The sequence below is a fragment of the Erpetoichthys calabaricus genome, chromosome 10 (assembly GCF_900747795.2).
Source record: "Erpetoichthys calabaricus chromosome 10, fErpCal1.3, whole genome shotgun sequence".
Taxonomy (NCBI): Eukaryota; Metazoa; Chordata; class Cladistia; order Polypteriformes; family Polypteridae; genus Erpetoichthys; species Erpetoichthys calabaricus.
This window is the reverse complement of record NC_041403.2, coordinates 68,382,510-68,402,049: the sequence shown is the minus strand read 5'-3', so window position 1 is coordinate 68,402,049 and position 19,540 is coordinate 68,382,510. Positions and strand designations below refer to the sequence as shown.

General features: G+C 37.7%; 1 protein-coding gene across 1 annotated transcript in view; it reads right to left on the bottom strand.

Annotated features, from left to right (window-relative positions):
- hmcn1 (hemicentin 1) overlaps window positions 1-19,540 on the bottom strand; it is a 281,768-nt gene that overhangs the window by 196,604 nt on the left and 65,624 nt on the right. The window contains exon 2 of the mRNA XM_028811373.2: window positions 2,424-2,494. Within this exon, the coding sequence (XP_028667206.2) occupies window positions 2,424-2,494 (71 nt within the window). The remainder of the gene's footprint in view (window positions 1-2,423; window positions 2,495-19,540) is intronic.

Sequence of the window (19,540 nt, the reverse complement as noted above, 5' to 3'; positions counted from 1 at the left end):
GGGAGACCTGGGGACCTAGGTTCGCTTCCCGGGTCCTCCCTGCGTGGAGTTTGCATGTTCTCCCCGTGTCTGCGTGGGTTTCCTCCAGGCGCTCTGGTTTCCTCCCACAGTCCAAAGACATGCAGGTTAGGTGGATTGGCGATTCTAAATTGGCCAAGTGTGCTTGGTGTGTGGGTGTGTTTGTGTGTGTCCTGCGGTGGGTTGGCACCCTGCCCGGGATTGGTTCCTGCCTCGTGCTCTGTGTTGGCTGGGATTGGCTCCAGCAGACCCCCGTAACCCTTTGTTCGGATTCAGCGGGTTGGATGATGGATGGAAATATTCAACATACAATATATTAAAAAGTTACATCTAGCATTTGTAAGTAAAATAAATATTAATTATTATTATTATTAATATTATTACTGAATAAGTTACAAATGGCACTAGAGACAGAAGGGTGAAAGCAGTCCGAAAAGGGTAAAAGTAGATCCAGTTACTACAATGGTAAAAGCCTCAGAAACCTATAAGACATCTTTAGAAACATATGCATTAGAATGAATATTTTTATTTTCTGTTCTTTAAGTCAGTCCATTTTTGGCCTAGTGTTTTTTTATTAGCTTACAATGTCATGAGGAGCCAGGCCTGTACTGAAAATCACTTAATCCAACCATGCTGCCAATGTAAAAAAATACATTTAAAAATTTGAATAAATCTCAGCACTTGTAAGGTGCCTTGAAATGGTGTTTCAATTTTAAAAAGGTACATAAAATAAAGATTGTTGACAATTTATTTTAAAAATATGACAATCCTTTAAATATTTACTGAAACCAAAAAATGCACAAGATACTATTTGGTACAGGGTGGCAAAAATGAACAGACTTAAAAGACATAAGCCTTAATGTGGGCTCTGGTGCACTTGGTGTTGCAGTTGCAAATGAGGCCCAGAAAGAACACTTCACATCCAGCAATGGCCAATCTCCTATCCTAATCAGCAGTGACATAAAAAAATCCTTGTTATTCTACTATGTTATTTTATTTATTATAACTTCATTATTAACTTTACTCTTTTCAATTTTGTCTAACCCCATCTTTCTATAGCTATTGTACTGTTGACCTGCTTAATGCTGTTATACTTGGCAACAAATCTTTATAAAACCTAGTAATAATACCTATTAGTGATTAATATTCTGTATCTAGCAATTTTCTTTTTTTCCTTTCTTTCTGTTCCTGATTTTTCTTTCCTCTTTCAAAAACAGAAACAAATATAATTTGAGTGTTAACAATTACACAGCATTCTACTCCACAAAAAGACATTTTTTTATTTGTTGTTTCTTTTTTCCATTTTAGATTGTTTTAATTGGAACATTTATGATTATTAGTAACTATTGGCATCTCAACTACTTTAAGTTAAAATGTTTGAGAACATTTTATTTATCTTATTATATCTCAAAAATTAGCTATATTATACAAAAATATATCTTCATCATTCATTACATTTTGTAAGCTGGAATATTAAAGACCTCGCTTATGAACTGAACAGTAAAAAGGGGCTTTCACATTTTAGCTTTTTGAGATCAGGAAGAGTATTTTAGCAGGAGACACTATTTAAATAAGGATCAACTTTGAAAAGAGAATGGGTGGGTTAAGTTTTGCTCTAAATATGGTAAAGAAAACCAGAAGACTTTGACTTTCACAAACCAATCCCCTTCAAAGCTACTGAGATAATATTAGATCCTGAATGCACCATATTATGGTGGTGGAAAAACTAAACAGAACTAAATGATTTCATATTTTATATTTTTATTTATGCATGTTTTTTCATGCCTTGACTTCATTTCTGCCTACATCTTGTACATTTCCTTGTTTTTTTAATATGTTGATACATTTTAATCATTATTTTCATGATGTCACCACACCACCATTTTTTACAATATTTGTATCATGTTCTCCACTTTTGAAATGAAGACCCACTTCTGCTCTTCATTCACTGGTCTAGAGACCCATCTTATTTCATTTAACCTCGTTTTCCTGTTAATGCATTACACTGATTTTCCATAAGTATTCATTTAACAATATTTTAGCAAAAAATGCACGCGTTATACAACTTGCAAGCATATAGTACAACTGGATGACTGGACATGTAGATAATAAAACATGAGTAACGAGAGTTTTTTCATGGACTTTTTGTTATTGATTACTGTTATCCAGCTTAATTCTCAGTAAAAATAATAGATTAAAACATTTTCTTGGCCACTGTTACAAATCACATTGGGTGAGTAGGATATAAAAATATAGCATTTCTGGCTAGAGTATTTCTTTATATCTTACAACAGAATGTATGTAAATGGTGCCATAACTTGTGTTATCAATATGTACCTGCAAATTGTTACAATAAAATTTGTAAAATTTACACTCAATACATATTTGGGAAAGCAAATGCTCACCTGCACATACAATTCCCTGAGCTCATACTGGAACTTCTTTGGGTCGGTAGTAATTGTTACTGGTCCAATCTCTAAAGAGATAAAAATAAATAAATATATACTGTATATAAACATTTAACCTTTATTATTACTTTTACTGCTGTCCCAAAAATATCTTTATGCCACTATTCAGATTCTGCACTGATCATACAATTATCAAAAGATTTACTGTATTAATAAAGTTGTTACCAATGGTTTAAACATTTTTAAATCAAAAACAGAGCAGCACAGATAGAATGATAGGCAGACAGTAATTTATTGATCCCTAAGGTAAAAATATACATTATGAAAAGCTGTGTCTAGTGGTGTTTTCAAAATTATATTCAATTCATCCATCCATCCATCCATTTTCCAACCCGCTGAATCCGAACACAGGGTCACGGGGGTCTGCTGGAGCCAATCCCAGCCAACACAGGGCACAAGGCAGGAACCAATCCCGGGCAGGGTGCCAACCCACCACAGATATTCAATTCAATTCAGTTTATTTTTATATAGCGCTATTCACTCAGTACAGCCACAGAGTGCTGTGACAAGTTTTTAGGTAAATTGCAAGTATAAAATGCAAACATACATTTTAGAAATTACTTAATAAATAACTAGTACACATAAAGATACACATTTGTTAAAACACATAAAATCAAGTAGAAACTAATTAACATCATGGAAACCAACATACTTTTCCATCACTTAATCATACAGTATACACTTAAATATCTTTAAAAAATGAAGGGTGAAGGTTAACGGTAAACTTTTTAAGACAGTCGTAAGACCAGCAGTGATGTATGGAGCTGAGACATGGGCAGTAAAAAGAGCAGAGGAGAAGAAGTTAGATGTACAGTAGCTGAAGTGAGAGTGTTGAGATGGATGTGTGGAGTTACAAAAAAGGACAGAATAAGAAATGACACAATCAGAAATACAATAAAAGTGGGAGAGATATCTAAGAAAGTACAGGAAAGTAGGTTGAAATTGTATGGACATGTGATGAAGACAGACAATGAATATGTGGGCAAAAGAGTGATGGGAATGGATGTACAGGGGGAAAAAAAGTGAGGGAGGCCAAGGCAGAGGTGGATGGATGAAGTAAAAGAAGATCTGAAGGGAAATGGCTTGATTGGCAAGGACATGCAGGACCGAGCTTTTTAGAGAAAGTTGATCAAGCACATCAACCCCACATAGAAGTGGGAAAACATGAAGAGGAAGAAGCTGAATGCTTAAATAGCAATTTACAATAGATTTCATGTTTTCTGAAAGGATTTTTTAATTTCATTTTTCAAGCAATTAAAGTTAATGTGGACACATTCATTTTAAAAGCAGCAATTTTAAAAAGTACTGTATGTATGTTCTGCTTTTGCTTATGAGTTCTTAAATGGTACATTTTCCTGCTCTATGAATGACACAACATAATTGTATGATATCAAATGTTGCCTTACTGGTTAGTCTATTACCATTAATCGGACATTTATATAAAAAAAATGAATAGTTCTGATCTCAATTGCTGGCATGTCACTTCATAACAAAATGATTGCATTACGGAAGATAATAAATGGTGATAAAACAAATTTCTGTTCTAATAATTAAATCACTAATACAAAAGTCTAAGTCTAAAGACTAGAGGTTTTTGCTTGCTCCTTTTGTCATATTTTGGACATGCAGTTTCCCATGCCCTGCACCCATCTGTTTATTATCATTTTAACTATATAAACCTCTTGATTAAAGTTATTTAGGTCTCTTACCTTACTCAAGAAAATCTCAAGAGTGCCCTTAGAGTTGACAACATAGAAAATGATTTGAAAGGTTTTAAATAAACAAAAAAAAAACAGCATGTCAATTGTTAGTAGCATCAATTATTTGTTGTCAAATGACAGGGAACAAAATTGGTGGTTGTCCATTAGCCCAAGGCTTAAAGGTCTGTGACCAAACTAGTCATTTTAGTAGTATTAAGTGGTCAAATGAAAGCTGTTTATGGAATTCTCTCTTGGGTCCATATCAACTGGCTAGGAGGAATGGAAAAAGTGTACCTCAACATAAGATCACAAGGAAGAAGATGAGGTGAGTTGGGCTGTGTAGCGCAGCTCTTAGTTTTAATTTGACAGCATGCCTTTAAATATCCATTCTCAGTACCTGTTGTTAAAACTTAAACAGTTGCAGCCAGTGGTTTTCACTTTCATTGTTATATCTTCACATTTGCTTATAAGCTTTTAACTGATCCTTCTCTATGGGTACACAAATGCAGCTTTGTTCTTAAAAACCTCAAAGCCACTTCTGATTTTGAGAGTTTCTGGGAGACTTAGATTTTGCATTGAAGCCAAAGGAAAGTTACAAGTATTTAAGCAACAAGCAGCTGAGCAATGTTTAAATATGCTATTGAGATCCAATATTTTTTCCCCTTATTTTTTTAAACTGTGATTAATTTCAATCATTGAATTACACATAAGATCTCTCTTTTAATTGGCAACAGATGTGCATGACAACTGTTAACTGTTTTGGATGTTTGCACATGTGGCAGGCGTCTTTTACTCTGACTAGATTTAATTGTATTCTGAAAAGACAAAATTACACTTGAACCTATATAAATGGCAGAACTACAGCTAGCCATGGAATAGAAGCCAGATCTTTTGCTTACTAACTGCAAAATGTCTTTCTGCCTGTAGAAGGTCGCAGCAGGCCAGCAGTGACTTGACTGAAGCTCGTGAATAGATTTTTTTTCATTTGGAAGAATTCCCTGCCAACTTGCTGCATTAATGTGCTGTGGGGATTTTTGGATTTACCACTTGTTACAACTCACCATCCCACATTATTCTGCACACATGAATTTCTAGTTGGCATTTCAGGAATAAAGTAATTAAAGGGTACTCAATAAACAGCATAATGTGATGCAAGTAACTTTGAGATGTGCAGTTAGGTCCATAAATATTTGAACAGAGACAACTTTTTTCTAATTTTGGTTCTGTACATTACCACAATGAATTTTAAATGAAACAACTCAGATGCAGTTGAAGTGCAGACTTTCAGCTTTAATTCAGTGGGGTGAACAAAACGATTGCATAAAAATGTGAGGCAACTAAAGCATTTTTTGAACACAATCCCTTCATTTCAGGGGCTCAAAAGTAATTGGACAATTGACTCAAAGGCTATTTCATGGGCAGGTTTGTGCAAGTCCGTCGTTATGTCATTATTAATTAAGCAGATAAAAGGCCTGGAGTTGATATGAGGTGTGGTGCTTGCATGTGGAAGATTTTGCTGTGAACAGACAACATGCGGTCAAAGGAGCTCTCCATGCAGGTGAAAGAAGCCATCCTTAAGCTGCGAAAACAGAAAAAACCCATCCGAGAAATTGCTACAATATTACAAGTGGCAAAATCTACAGTTTGGTACATCCTGAGAAAGAAAGCAAGCACTGGTGAACTCAGCAACGCAAAAAGACCTGGACGTCCATGGAAGACAACAGTGGTGGATGATCGCAGAATCATTTCCATGGTGAAGAGAAACCCCTTCACAACAGCCAACCAAGTGAACAACAATTTCCAGGGGGTAGGCGTATCGATATCCAAGTCTACCATAAAGAGAAGACTGCATGAAAGTAAATACAGAGGGTGCACTGCAAGGTGCAAGCCACTCATAAGTCTCAAGAATAGAAAGGCTAGATTGGACTTTGCTAAAGAACATCTAAAAAAGACAGCACAGTTCTGGAAAAACATTCTTTGAACAGATGAAACCAAGATCAACCTCTACCAGAATGATGGCAAGAAAAAAGTATGGAGAAGGCGTGGAACAGCTCATTATCCAAAGCATACCACATCATCTGTAAAACACGGTGGAGGCAGTGTGATGGCTTGGGCGTGCATGGCTGCCAGTGGCACTGGGACACTAGTGTTTATTGATGATGTGACACAGGATAGAAGCAGCCGAATAAATTCTGAGGTGTTCAGAGACATACTGTCTGCTCAAATATAGCTAAATACAGTCAAATTGAATGGGCGGCGTTTCATGATACAGATGGACAATGACCCAAAACATACAGCCAAAGCAACCTAGGAGTTTATTAAAGCAAAGAAGTGGAAAATTCTTGAATGGCCATGTCAGTCACTTGATCTTAACCCAATTGAGCATGCATTTCACTTGTTGAAGACTAAACTTCAGACAGAAAGGCCCACAAACAAACAGCAACTGAAAGCCGCTGCAGTAAAGGCCTGGCAGAGCATTAAAAAGGAGGAAACCCAGCATCTGGTGATGTCCATGAGTTCAAGACTTCAGGCTGTCATTGCCAGCAAAGGGTTTTCAACCAAGTATTAGAAATGAACATTTTATTTCCAGCTATTTAATTTGTCCAATTACTTTTGAGCCCCTGAAATGAAGGGATTGTGTTCAAAAAATGCTTTAGTTGCCTCCCATTTTTATGCAATCGTTTTGTTCACCCCACTGAATTAAAGCTGAAAGTCTGCACTTCAACTGCATCTGAGTTGTTTCATTTAAAATTCATTGTGGTAATGTACAGAACCAAAATTAGAAAAAAGTTGTCTCTGTCCAAATATTTATGGACCTAACTGTATATTACCACCTCTTTGCAATATTTGCATATCAATTTGATTTTCAAAAAAGTCTTTATTCATTTCAGAGAATGTGGAATAATTTGGCAACAACAGTTTAAAACAGGGAGGGACGATAGTCTATCACAGGGCACACAGTTACATTTATTTTAGAGGCAGTATTTAAATTAACTGTATATGAAAGGCAGGGGAATGCTCTTCAGTGTTGTTTCACTGCAATGGTTTAGAAGCATGAATATGGATACCATAAAACAGACATACACAAATGCCTGTTTAACATTTAGATATTGTGCTAAGATTCAAATAATATTAGTTTACAATACGCAGGCAAATTACTGGGTTAGAATACGTTGACCGAGCATTTGTGTAAGGCTAGGACATCCACAAATCGCAGTCAAAGGCTTGCTGAATCTACTGCTTTCAGCAACAGATATATTATATTTAAAGCACAGTATGTACATTTCTAAATCTTGTACTAAGCATACAGTCATACATGTATCTTTTATTTCTAAGTGCACAGTGCACTTCTGTGACTCTGGATTGTCAAAAAGAATGTCAAAACTGCTGCAAGTGTATGTTCACTTGAAGGTTTTGAAGTTTACATTTTTGTGACCTCTGCTGGTATATCAGCTGTGCCCGATACTGACAGTATAGGCTCTGTCACCATGACGACCCTGCATTGGATTAAGCAGGTTTACATTTTTTTCGTTATACTGCTGTTTGAGTTGTTCTTCTTCTTTCGGCTTCTCCCGTTAGGGGTTGCCACAGCGGATCAACTTTTTCCATATCTTTCTGTCCTCTGCATCTTGCTCTTTTATACTCATCACCTGCATGTCCTCTCCCAGCTGACCCTCTATTGTACTCATTTCTAATCCTATCCATCCTTGTCACATCCAGTGCAAATCTTAGCATCTTTAACTCTGCTACCTCAACCTCTGTCTCCTGCTTTCTGGTCAGTGCCAATGTCTCCAACCCATATAACATAGCTGGTCTCACTGCTGTCCTGTAGACCTTTCCTTTCACTCTTGCTGATACCCGTCTGTCACAAATTACTCCTGACACTCTTCTCCACCCATTCCACCCTGCCTGCACTCTCTTTTTCAGCTCTCTTCTACAATTCCCATTACTCTGTACTGTTGATCCTAAGTATTTAAACTCATCCACCTTCGCCAATTCTACTCCCTGCATCCTCACCATTCCACTGACCTCCCTCTCATTCACACACACATTCTGTCTTGTTCCTACTGACCTTCATTCCTTTCCTATCCTCTCTACAGCATATCTCCACCTCTCCAGGGTCTCCTTAACCTGCTCCGTACTATCGCTACAGATCACAATGTCATCAGCCAACATCATAATCCATGGGGACTCCTGTCTAATCTCATCTGTCAACCTGTCCATCACCATTGCAAATAAGAAAGGGCTCAGAGCCGATCCCTGATGTAATCCCACCTCCACATTGAATGCATCTGTCACTCCTACCGCAGACCTCACCATTGTCACACTTCCCTCGTACATATCCTGTACAACTCTTACGTACTTCTCTGCCACTCCCGACTTCCTCATACAATACCACAGCTCTTCTCGAGGCACCCTGTCATATGCTTTCTCCAGGTCCACAAAAACGCAATGCAACTCCTTCTGGCCTTCTCTAAATTTCTCCATCAACATCCTCAGAGCAAACATTGCATCTGTGGTGCTCTTTTTTGGCATGAAACCATACTGCTGCTCACTAATCATCACCTCACTTCTTAACCAAGCTTCCACTACTCTTTCCCATAACTTCATGCTGTGGCTCATCAATTTTATTCCCCTGTAGTTACTGCAGTCATGCACATCCCCCTTATTCTTAAATATCGGCACCAGTACACTTCGTCTCCACTCCTCAGGCATCCTCTCACTTTCCAAGATTCCATTAAACAACCTGGTTAAAAACCCCACTGCCATCTCTCCTAAACACCTCCATGCTTCCACAGGTATGCCATCTGGACTAACGGCCTTTCCATTTTTCGCCCTCTTCATGGCTGTCCTTACTTCCTGCTTGCTAATCCGTTGCACTTCCTGATCTCCACATCATCCAAACTCTTCTCCCTCTCATTCTCTTCATTCATCAGCCTCTCAAAGTACTCTTTCCATCTGCCCAACACACTCCTCACTTGTGAGTACGTTTCCATCTTTATCCTTTATCACCCTAACATGCTGCACATTTTTTCCAGCTCGGTCCCTCTTCCTCTTCTTGATCTCCAACATCATCCTACAGACCACCATCCTATGCTGCTTAACTACACTTTCACCTGCCACAACTTTGCAGTGTTTAATCTCCTTCAGATCAACTCTTCTGCATAGGATGTAATCTACCTGTGTGCATCTTCCTCCACTCTTGCACGTAACCCTATGTAAACCCTATGTTGCTGTTTTGAGTACTTGATAAAAAATTATTGCATGTTGCTTGTTTTATAATCTCTGCAGTTGACAAAGTAAGTGAGAAATTGGCAGGAGTGGACTTTCTACAGTTCTTCATCTAATCAGTACATTCCTTCATACTTGCTCATAATATTTCTTCCAGTTCTCTCTTCCAACCTTCATTACAGATTGACTGATGTACTGGCAATATTACTACCAGCAGTACAATTTACATAATTGCTACGCAGGCTAATCCACCAACAACTGTAACATGGAAGTTACACTGACCTGACATAGAAATGCTGATAAAATATCTTGAATGTTTTGCAAGGATTAATAAGCTATCCTTTACAGTAGCACCAGTGCTGCTGGTAATATCATGAAGAACAGCAAGAACATTAATAAAATGTTGTTTTGGGGTAGCAAACAACCAAGCATACCATGCCTGCATATGGTCTGTGATGGTTAATCTCTCTGATGATGCTTAATTTAGATAGTTAACACTACATTAGCAGACCCTCATTGTTACACTCATTGTACCAGAGCAAAGTGACTTTTTAGTTGCTGAGATACATCAGTTAGTATTTATTTATAACAGCCAGGCAGCTGCCTAACAACCAAACTATGAAATTAACTTTGGCACATGAACAAAATGGTCTAAAACTTCCACCATTAAGCACACTATCTGACATTCATAAGGATGGTAACTGTTGTGTTTCATAAACTTTACCATGTGTGGACATGTGGAATACAGTACAGTAATCCCTCGCTATATCGCGCTTCGCCTTTCGCGGCTTCACTCCATCGTGGATTTTATATGTAAGCATATTTAAATATATAATCGCGGATTTTTCGCTGCTTCGCGGGTTTCTGCGGACAATGGGTCTTTTAATTTCTGGTACATGCTTCCTCAGTTGGTTTGCCCAGTTGATTTCATACAAGGGACGCTATTGGCAGATGGCTGAGAAGCTACCCAACTTACTTTCTCTCTCTCTCTCTCTTGCGCTGACGTAGGGGGGTGTGAGCAGGGGGGCTGTTCGCACACCTAGACGATACGGACGCTCGTCTAAAAATGCTGAAAGATTATCTTCACGTTGCTATCTTTTGTGCAGCTGCAGCTGCTTCCTGAAACGACATGCTGAACGGTGCTTCGCATACTTAAAAGCACGAAGGGCACGTATTGATTTTTTTACCTGTCTCTCTCTGTCTCTGTCTCTCTCTCTGCTCCTGACGGAGGGGGTGTGAGCTGCCGTCTTCAACAGCTTTGTGCCGCGGTGCTTCGCATACTTAAAAGCCAAACAACACTATTGATTTGTTTGCTCCTTTGAAGAGGAAGATATGTTTGCATTCTTTTAATTGTGAGACTGAACTGTCATCTCTGTCTTGTCATGGAGCACAGTTTAAACTTTTGAAAAAGAGACAAATGTTTGTTTGCAGTGTTTGAATAACGTTCCTGTCTCTCTACAACCTCCTGTGTTTCTGCGCAAATCTGTGACCCAAGCATGACAATATAAAAATAACCATATAAACATATGGTTTCTACTTCGCGGATTTTCTTATTTCGCGGGTGGCTCTGGAACGCAACCCCTCGCTACTTCGCGGTTCACTTTTCGCAGATTCACGACTTCGCGGGTTTTTAAATACAAGTGATTGCCCGCCTATCGCGGAAGTTATGTTCCAGACCCATCAGCAACAGGAGAAAATCCGCGATATAGAAAGACCATATAAATAAACATTTTTATAGTTTAAGCCTTAAAATACCCATCCCACATGCTTTAAACACATGTAAACTTATAAGACACACTTTGTTAACACATATGATATGTGGATGTCGGGCTAAGGATATGAGTAACATCTCATTATTATAAAACATTTTAACTTCACGCAAGACAAGACAGTGAGACAGGAAAATTGGTGATGTACAGGCTTTTAAATTATTGACAGGCAGAGCGACAAGCAGCACAAAGTCCACTTCTCCTTAGCGTTCATTCAGCTCCCCACCCCCTTGACAATGCGAGCTGCGCCTCCGGGGAGGGGGGTTTGTGCGGACGTGCGTTCAGCCCTCACACACACACTCCTCCTCCTTCCCAACGCGCAGAGCGACAAGCAGGCATTTTGGCAGAAGCAGCACAAAGTCCATTTCTGCTCAGCGTGAGTTCAGCTGCCCCCCTTCACAAAGCGAGTGCAGACACATTGACGTCTGATCGCTGTGTGCAGTGCTGGTCTGCGGTGTTTAAGAATGTAGAAAGTGTTTAAGAGCATAGGAAGTGTTTATAAGAGTGTGGGAAAGGTTAACAAGAGAGTGAGAAAGGTTTATAAGAGTGTGGGAAGGGTTTATAAAGCCTTAAAATATGTATAAATAATAAAATAAATATAGGTCGCTACTTTGCGGATTTTCTGTATTGTAATTGTAGTACTGTACTGTACTGTATACTGCTTGTAGCTTATGTGCATGCTGCACCATATACTACAGCAGGGATACTCAACCTCAGTCCTGGTGGGCTACTGTCACCGGTGATTTTTATTCCAACGTAATTCCTATTGCTAAAGAACGTTCTTGTCCTTCATTTGGTTAACTCTCATGTTAAGATATTGGAGCCATAATTGTTCTTTTTAGTGTTAAAGTTCAGGGGGCCCTTTGTGCGCAGGTTTTTATTTCAAACAACTTTAATTTAACTCCCCCTTAACAACATAAACTGTATATAGTTTCAGTGTTATGGTGTTGACTTATAAATTACAAAACTGGTTTGCTTAATCTTTAAATGATTGTAGGAAGTTTTCACATATGCTACTCATTGTTAATTATCATTGATAGATTACAATTAAGGAAGCAAACTCCACAGAAAAAAATGTGAAATAATAAAAAAAAAACAAAAAGGAGTTAAGCATTTAAAACTATTGCAAAAATACACAAATTGAATGCATGATAAGATAAAAAAAGACCAGCTAATTAAACATTGAAATCATTTAGAGGTAAAATGACATGACCAGTTGTGAAATTGGATGGAATAAAAACTCTGCAAACCACCATGGACCCCTAGGGATGAACCTGACAAAACCAATTTAACTTGGTCTTATTTGCTCATTGTGAAATATCTGAATGAATAAAATATTTGGAAAGAAATGGAACAGAAAAAATTGTTCAGAATTCACTTCAATGATATTCACATAAGAGAGAAATCTGTAATAGAAGAATGATTTTGACATGGCAGAATGAAAGTACTCATACTCCATAATAACAAATAAGAAGTCCCATTACTGGCAAGGATTGTCTTCTAATTAAGCAACTGCAGCCACTGTGGCTCTCCAAAGTACAATTGTACAATAACAATTTTTACTTTAACGCTGTACCTTCCTTGTTTGACTACCCCATTTCTTTCTTTTACTTAGCACTTCTTCAAACGCAGTCTCTTTCCAGTTCAACCTTTATAGGTCATTCTGCAGGCCTCCCTTTTAAATTCACCTTGATGTCAGCCTGGACAGCCCACCTATGGCCATTACAATTCATGAATTCAGTGTAGCCAATGATGTACTGTACACCATTTCATTACTGTCAGGCTGCCTGCTGTAATACTGTCTTCATAGTAGAGTAGCTATTAAAGATCACTGGCAGAAATTAAGGGTTTCGAAACACAAATCCATCAAAAATCGATTTGAATTTTAGTATTTTTCACATAAACACCTTAAGTAAAATAAATGTGATAATTGGAATGAGGAATGATGCTAATAATTGTTAGCCATGTTGATTAATTTATAATCTTTTCTGGTACTGAAGAGACTAAATTGTCACTTTCACTATTCTGATAAGTTATAATGTTATTTTGCAATGTGGCCCTGGGTTTTTAGTCATTGGGAGCCAAAATTACTGTACGATAAAAAGTCTTGGTTCGAAAAAGAAAACTATTATAGAGATATTTTTTCAAAGAGAATTTTGAACAGCATTCATTAAGAAAAGTCTCTTTATTTAAACCAAATTTATGATGACTCTATTTTAATGAATTTATTCATGTTTGGGAAATGTTATATAGGCTCAGGCTTTGAGCACCCATATCCTTCAGCAGACATGAAGAGTGTAAACACATGCAAAGAAGATGGTAGTCTTTCCTACTTTAGCATTTGCACATGCACTTTTCTGCTGATCTTCAAAATCACCTGTGGGTGTCATTTGCAATACATGGAGTTTTCTCTTCATTTAAAAATGTCATATAATAGATAAATTCATAAACTAAATATTAGTTATTTACATAGCTAATTTATTGTTGCATGATACGGAAGCTAAAAGCAATATAATGTATGATATACCAGCTTATATCATCGTGCACACAAGATTTACCTTCTAAGACATATATAAAGGAAACAAACACACATGTAGCAGACAGCTGAGGGACAAAAGCCTATCCAAACAGCCCTGAGTGCAAGTCCAATGCAGGGCAATGGCAGAATATGCAGACAACACACACAAAGTGACCAGGCTAGGTCACTGTTTAGATCAGGCTATTCAGCCAAACAGACTTTTTAATTGCATTCACCTAAAGTTCTCCAAAATTACATCAAGTCGACTTTTGAAGGTCCCCAAAATACTATAGTCTACCATATAATCTACCATAGTCGTAAGTCGATACTTATGTCAGGTATTGATTGTTCACTTTGTGATGACAAAGTTTGTGAAATTTGTACAAAATTTACTAGGGATGTCACAGAAAACATTTGGCCAAAAAACAGCAAAAAGTGGCACATGCAGTACTCAGCTGAATGAGTAAAAATGCAGAATTGCTGTGTGAATATGTAGCACTGCTTCCATGGCTCTCCTGCACTGGTTATTAATGATTTTCAAATAGTGCCTCCTGTTTTATGGGGAATGAGCGATACATCACACCTCCCTGCATTGCAGAGTGTGGACTCCATTTTTGGCGGATTGTGTTGGTTTCTTTACAATCAGGAATGCCGGGAGTACTGACATACTGAAAGAATCCCCAAAGCTTTTACTAAAGCAAATGTATATGGACAAAGGAAGAGGCAAGGAGAAGGGATCATACCAGGACAAACTGAGAGTGGGATTCAAAGCCATGCAATTTAGCAAACTTGCCATCCAAGGAATGGATAAAGGTATTTGCCGGCCTCATGCACAAGTAAAGACGATGAGAAAATGTTTAGTGCTGCATTTCATGTTATTGACAAGAAAAAAAAATCATTTGCAGAAGAATTGTACATCTGGAAGCACTTTCTTCTTCATCGTACATTCAATGGTTACAATAAGGTGGGTTTTGCCAACAGGTAACAGGGACCTCAAATCACCATCATTTCTCTTATGCTCCTTTCAAAAATTAAGATCATTACTAATAATATTCTCTGAAAGCATTATTTACAGTTCTGTTTTAATTGATTTTCATTGAACTGGCAAAGCAAACAGCAACTAAGAAGTTCCTTAATGTTTGTCCTTAATTTCACTATTGCCAAAGGAGAGAACAAAATCAATTATTGTTACGAACATTTAAAAAAATGTAAGGCCCAAAAAGGGTTATTTACAAAAATATGTCCCATGAGAGACGACAAGACTTATTTCATGTTCTGGCATAATAACTATCAAGAAATTAAATATTATACTGTATAATACAAGTCTCATCCTAGATTTGGATCTTTGAGTAAATAATGAAGCTTGCTTTTACTTTGGCAAAAATCTGGCCAAACATAAATCTAATATATGGTTTACCATGTTAGCCAAGTCTGGACACACTTGTGAGAGTCTGAGTGACAGAATGCCAATGTTTATTAAAATAAAAAAAAAATAAAAAAAGTTTTAAACCTCAAATGGCAGCTGCCGACATTTGAGCGCATTACAGTCCAGTTGCTATAATTAGGCTGCCTTGTCATTAATCAAAAAGCAGATAATCATTTTTTACCTTCTCTGTCATGTAAATGCAAAACACATTACTTAATAATCACTTTAGCTTTCTACTCAGAGGTAGAGATGACCGAGACAACTTTCATTATCAGTGGAGAGAAGGCCAGCTTAATCATTTATTCTTCTGAGGAGAAATTAAAATAGTATTTTGTATTTTGAACGTATGAATTCTTTCCTTAAAGTAAATGTTTTAAAGGTACAAACTTTTGAGGTAGCATAATAGCCAACTGAACTAATTGAGCAATAAGAAATTATCCTTCAAGCTTTGTGTACTAACAATTAAGGTGTCATTGAAAGGTTAAGCTAATCATAAAATCTGCTATATATTTGTTATGCTAAGTAGACAATCTGTTAGGTTCATTTACCAAATCACAGATAACTCCCTTAACCTTTTCAGCCGCAAAAGCAGTCTGGTCATCTGAACCTCATAAGGAGTTGGAAGCATGCCATAACAATTGTGCTCCAATCAAATATGATTGCTTTGCTCAGTTTCAAGCAAAAACTGTTCTATAGGATTCCAAGGAGGGACAAATGGGTTAAGATACAATACTGACTGAACAAATCACTGTAGTTGACCTTGTACGTGAAACATAAATGCTTTTTGACACAAAGCAATGCAGAGCAAATAGATAAGATACCCAAAAGTGTTTTAATTTTGGACATTCCTAAAACATATGCCTAAGCAAGTTTTACGCTACCTGGCATCATTCTCAATTAGAGTCCAATTCCTAATTTACTCTAAAATGAAGAAGACATTGTGACATTGCATTCCTAATAAAATAAATAAAAACAGGAAACCAAGATAATTCCTGTCAGAGATTATTCCACCTTAATTGCAAAAAGACTTTTATATGATTTTTTTTTTGTTTCCTTTTTTGCAATAAAGATGTAATAAGCTCTGACAGGAATTATCTTGGTTTCATTTTTTATCACACAAAATCTGCAATTTTGGCAGGGTTGTGTATACCTTTTAAAGTGTGTGGTATCCACCTGGATAATGTGATAGCAGCTATTTTGCACCAGTTCACTGACCCCTGATTAGCTATTACGTGGTGAAGGGGTGAGAGAGATAGTTATCCTGTAGGGGACAAGGGTTGATTACTCTTCCAGAATGAATGTGTGTGATGGGCAATTTAGCTAGGACATTGGGAAACACTCTACTCTTTTCGAAAGATGTCCAGGGATTTTTTAATGACCACAGAGAGTCAGGCCCTTCGTTTAAAATCTCGTCCAAAGGACATCACCATTTTTATAGTACAGTGTGTCCGTCACTGCACTGGGGCATTTGGATCCACACACAGACCACAAAATGAGCACCTTCTGCTGGCCTCACCAACTCTTCTGGCAACAACCCAAGTTTTTCCTAAATGATTTCCCATACAATTACCGGCCGAGCCCAAACATGCTTAACTTCAGGTGGATGACCTGTTCTGAAGTGTATGTGGTATGGCTGCTGGTAAGGTATAGTAATCCCTCACTTATCGCGGGAGATAGGTTCCAAGGCTGACCGCGATAACTGAATTTCCGCAAAGTAGGGACACCATATTTATTTAATTATTTAACGTGTATTTGGACATTTTTAAACCCTCCCTGTATTGTTTACAACCCACCCTTTACTCTATTAATAACAGGGACAACTGCTAAGCAATATGAAATCGGTAGATAAGTTTACACTTACTGTATAGCGAAGTACACGTAGCTATATATGACGTGATGATGGTGATGAATATGCTGCGCAGTAAAAATGATGACAATTGAAGGTGATAATCCCCTGAATGCAGTAGCAAGAGCACGTTAATGTTGAATGAGTGAGATGAGACTTCCTGGTTAATGCAGCACTCCGTCGCTGAGCCAATCAGCAGCACACAGGAACTTAACTGCGTGCTCTGATTGGGTAGCTTCTCAGCCATCTGCCAATAGCATCTCTTGTATGAAATCAACTGGGCAAACCAACTGAGGAAGCAAATACCAGAAGTAAAAAGACGCATTATCTGCAGAAACCCGGGAAGCAGCGAAAAATCCGCGTTAAATATTTAGAAATGCTTACATATAAAATCTGCGAAGTCGTGAATCCGCGAAAAGTGAACCGCGAAGTAGCGAGGGATTACTGTATTTGTAATTTCGAGAGATGTGTCCAGTTAAAAAGTTTCAGCTGAATCAGAGCGGGTTTCATACAAACTGAAGAAAACTTTCACATTTGCCTACTTTAAGATTGTTTTCAATCTGCTTCAAGCATGTGTGATGTCATGACCCGATTAGTACCAAGCCAAAATTGTAGCCAAATTTACAATCCACTTTAAAATATTAAAAAAATGTATTTTCATTTGAGGGGTTCATTACCAGACCATAATGAGTATCCCAAGACTGCTGCTCTGTGAGTGTCTTCTTCTTCTTTCGGCTGCTCCCGTTAGGGGTTGCCACAGCGGATCATCTTCTTCCATATAGATCCAGTATGGAAATTTGTATTGTTGTCCGCATATTGATTTGGCAAAATTTTACACCAGATGCCCTTCCTGACATAACCCTCCCCATTTATCCGGGCTTGGGACCGGCACAAAAAAACACACTGGTTGAGTGTAATGATCTATATTTTGTTTACTTATAGCTAGTCCGTAGCCATCTGCAGGTTTTATTGTTTGAGGCATAGTGGTGCAGTGGTTAGCACTGCTGCCTAGCAGCTCAGATAATATTTTTGGCCACAATAATTGGTCCAGTATAGTTGTCAGACACTTCCCTAATCCTCAAGGACACTTAAGTGACCACTGCACCATTATAATCTATTCAAAACTAGTTCAGCTCCTCTTTCTTCATTGATTTCAAGGCATTTTGCAGAATTTGGTGAATTTCCAGAACATTTTCATGATTTTGACAGACTCAGGGCAAAATGAACTCTGTTGGGTTTGCTTAAAATTATTCAGCATGTTATTCTTCTTTCCATTGTCTAAAATTACAAATATTCACAACCCTGTAATATACTTAAAGCCAGACAGCACAATGCCACCGTCTTCATTCGATTTTTTTAATAAAGACCATCTTGCCTTCCACAGGAACTAACTTATTTCATACATGTATTTGAGCTTTTTATTTTAAAAATGATTTGTTAATGATTATAAGAATGCTATGATACAGGAATAAATACTTATGGAGGATATTCCTTTCATCTTCATTAATTCTGCCTGCCAAAGAGAGGTGAAGAGATGACTAACTTTTGACATCTTGTTCAGTGCTTTCCATCAAACTTCCACAACGGAGTTTAAAGAGATTTTTAAGTTTCCTTGTAACTATAACTTCCAAATACTTGAACCCTGCTAAGGAGTTTAAAGGAATAAGCACACATTTCTCCATATTTCTCCATATTAAACAGCATTCTCAATTTTTATCTGAACTGTTAGGTAAGACAAATAATTAATTTATGTATGTTGATGAAATGAACGTACAACAGCATACTCTCAGGAACAGTAAGGTATTAAAACTAACATGCATTATGTAGTTTGATTACATCTTAAAATAGCAAGTAACCTAACACAATACTCATTTTATTGAAGTAAAAATACCTGCATTGTTATTATCACAGCAGTACTCGGTATATGGCAAATAACACACATACTGGGCCATTTGCAGGGCTCAATCGCACAGCCAATAGGAAAAAAGAGCTTAGAGAACAGATACAGTATGTTGAAACAGTGCGATCGGGTTACACAGCCACCACTGTCCATACACAAAATCACTGGGGGCTCAGGTCAGAGATGTAAAAAGGGGATGGATGTTACTCCACAGCACATTAAGAACCAAATTTATTCATAAAACACAAGAAAATTATCATAGGGTTTATCCTTGTTTTGACTGTGTGTGGATGATAATGACAGTGGCGTAGCATAGTGGGGGCGGCACTTTTAGGGGGCGGCAAAATTTCACAATAAATAATAATAATATCTTTTAAAAATTTGAACCATACCTAAATAAGGGGGCGGCGGAATTTTCCTCTGCCCCGGGCGGCTGACACCCACGCTACGCTACTAAATAATGAAGTTCAACTGTTTTTTGCACAGTTTAATAAAGTCAGAGCATTTTGACAAAAAACTCCATAATATTATGTGCACATGTAAACTGCTAATGTTTTTTAAGAAACAGGTTTCTGCCTTATTCCTCTGGGCGCTCCGGTTTCCTCCCACAGTCCAAAGACATGCAGGTTAGGTGGATTGGCACTTCTAAATTGGCCCTAGTGT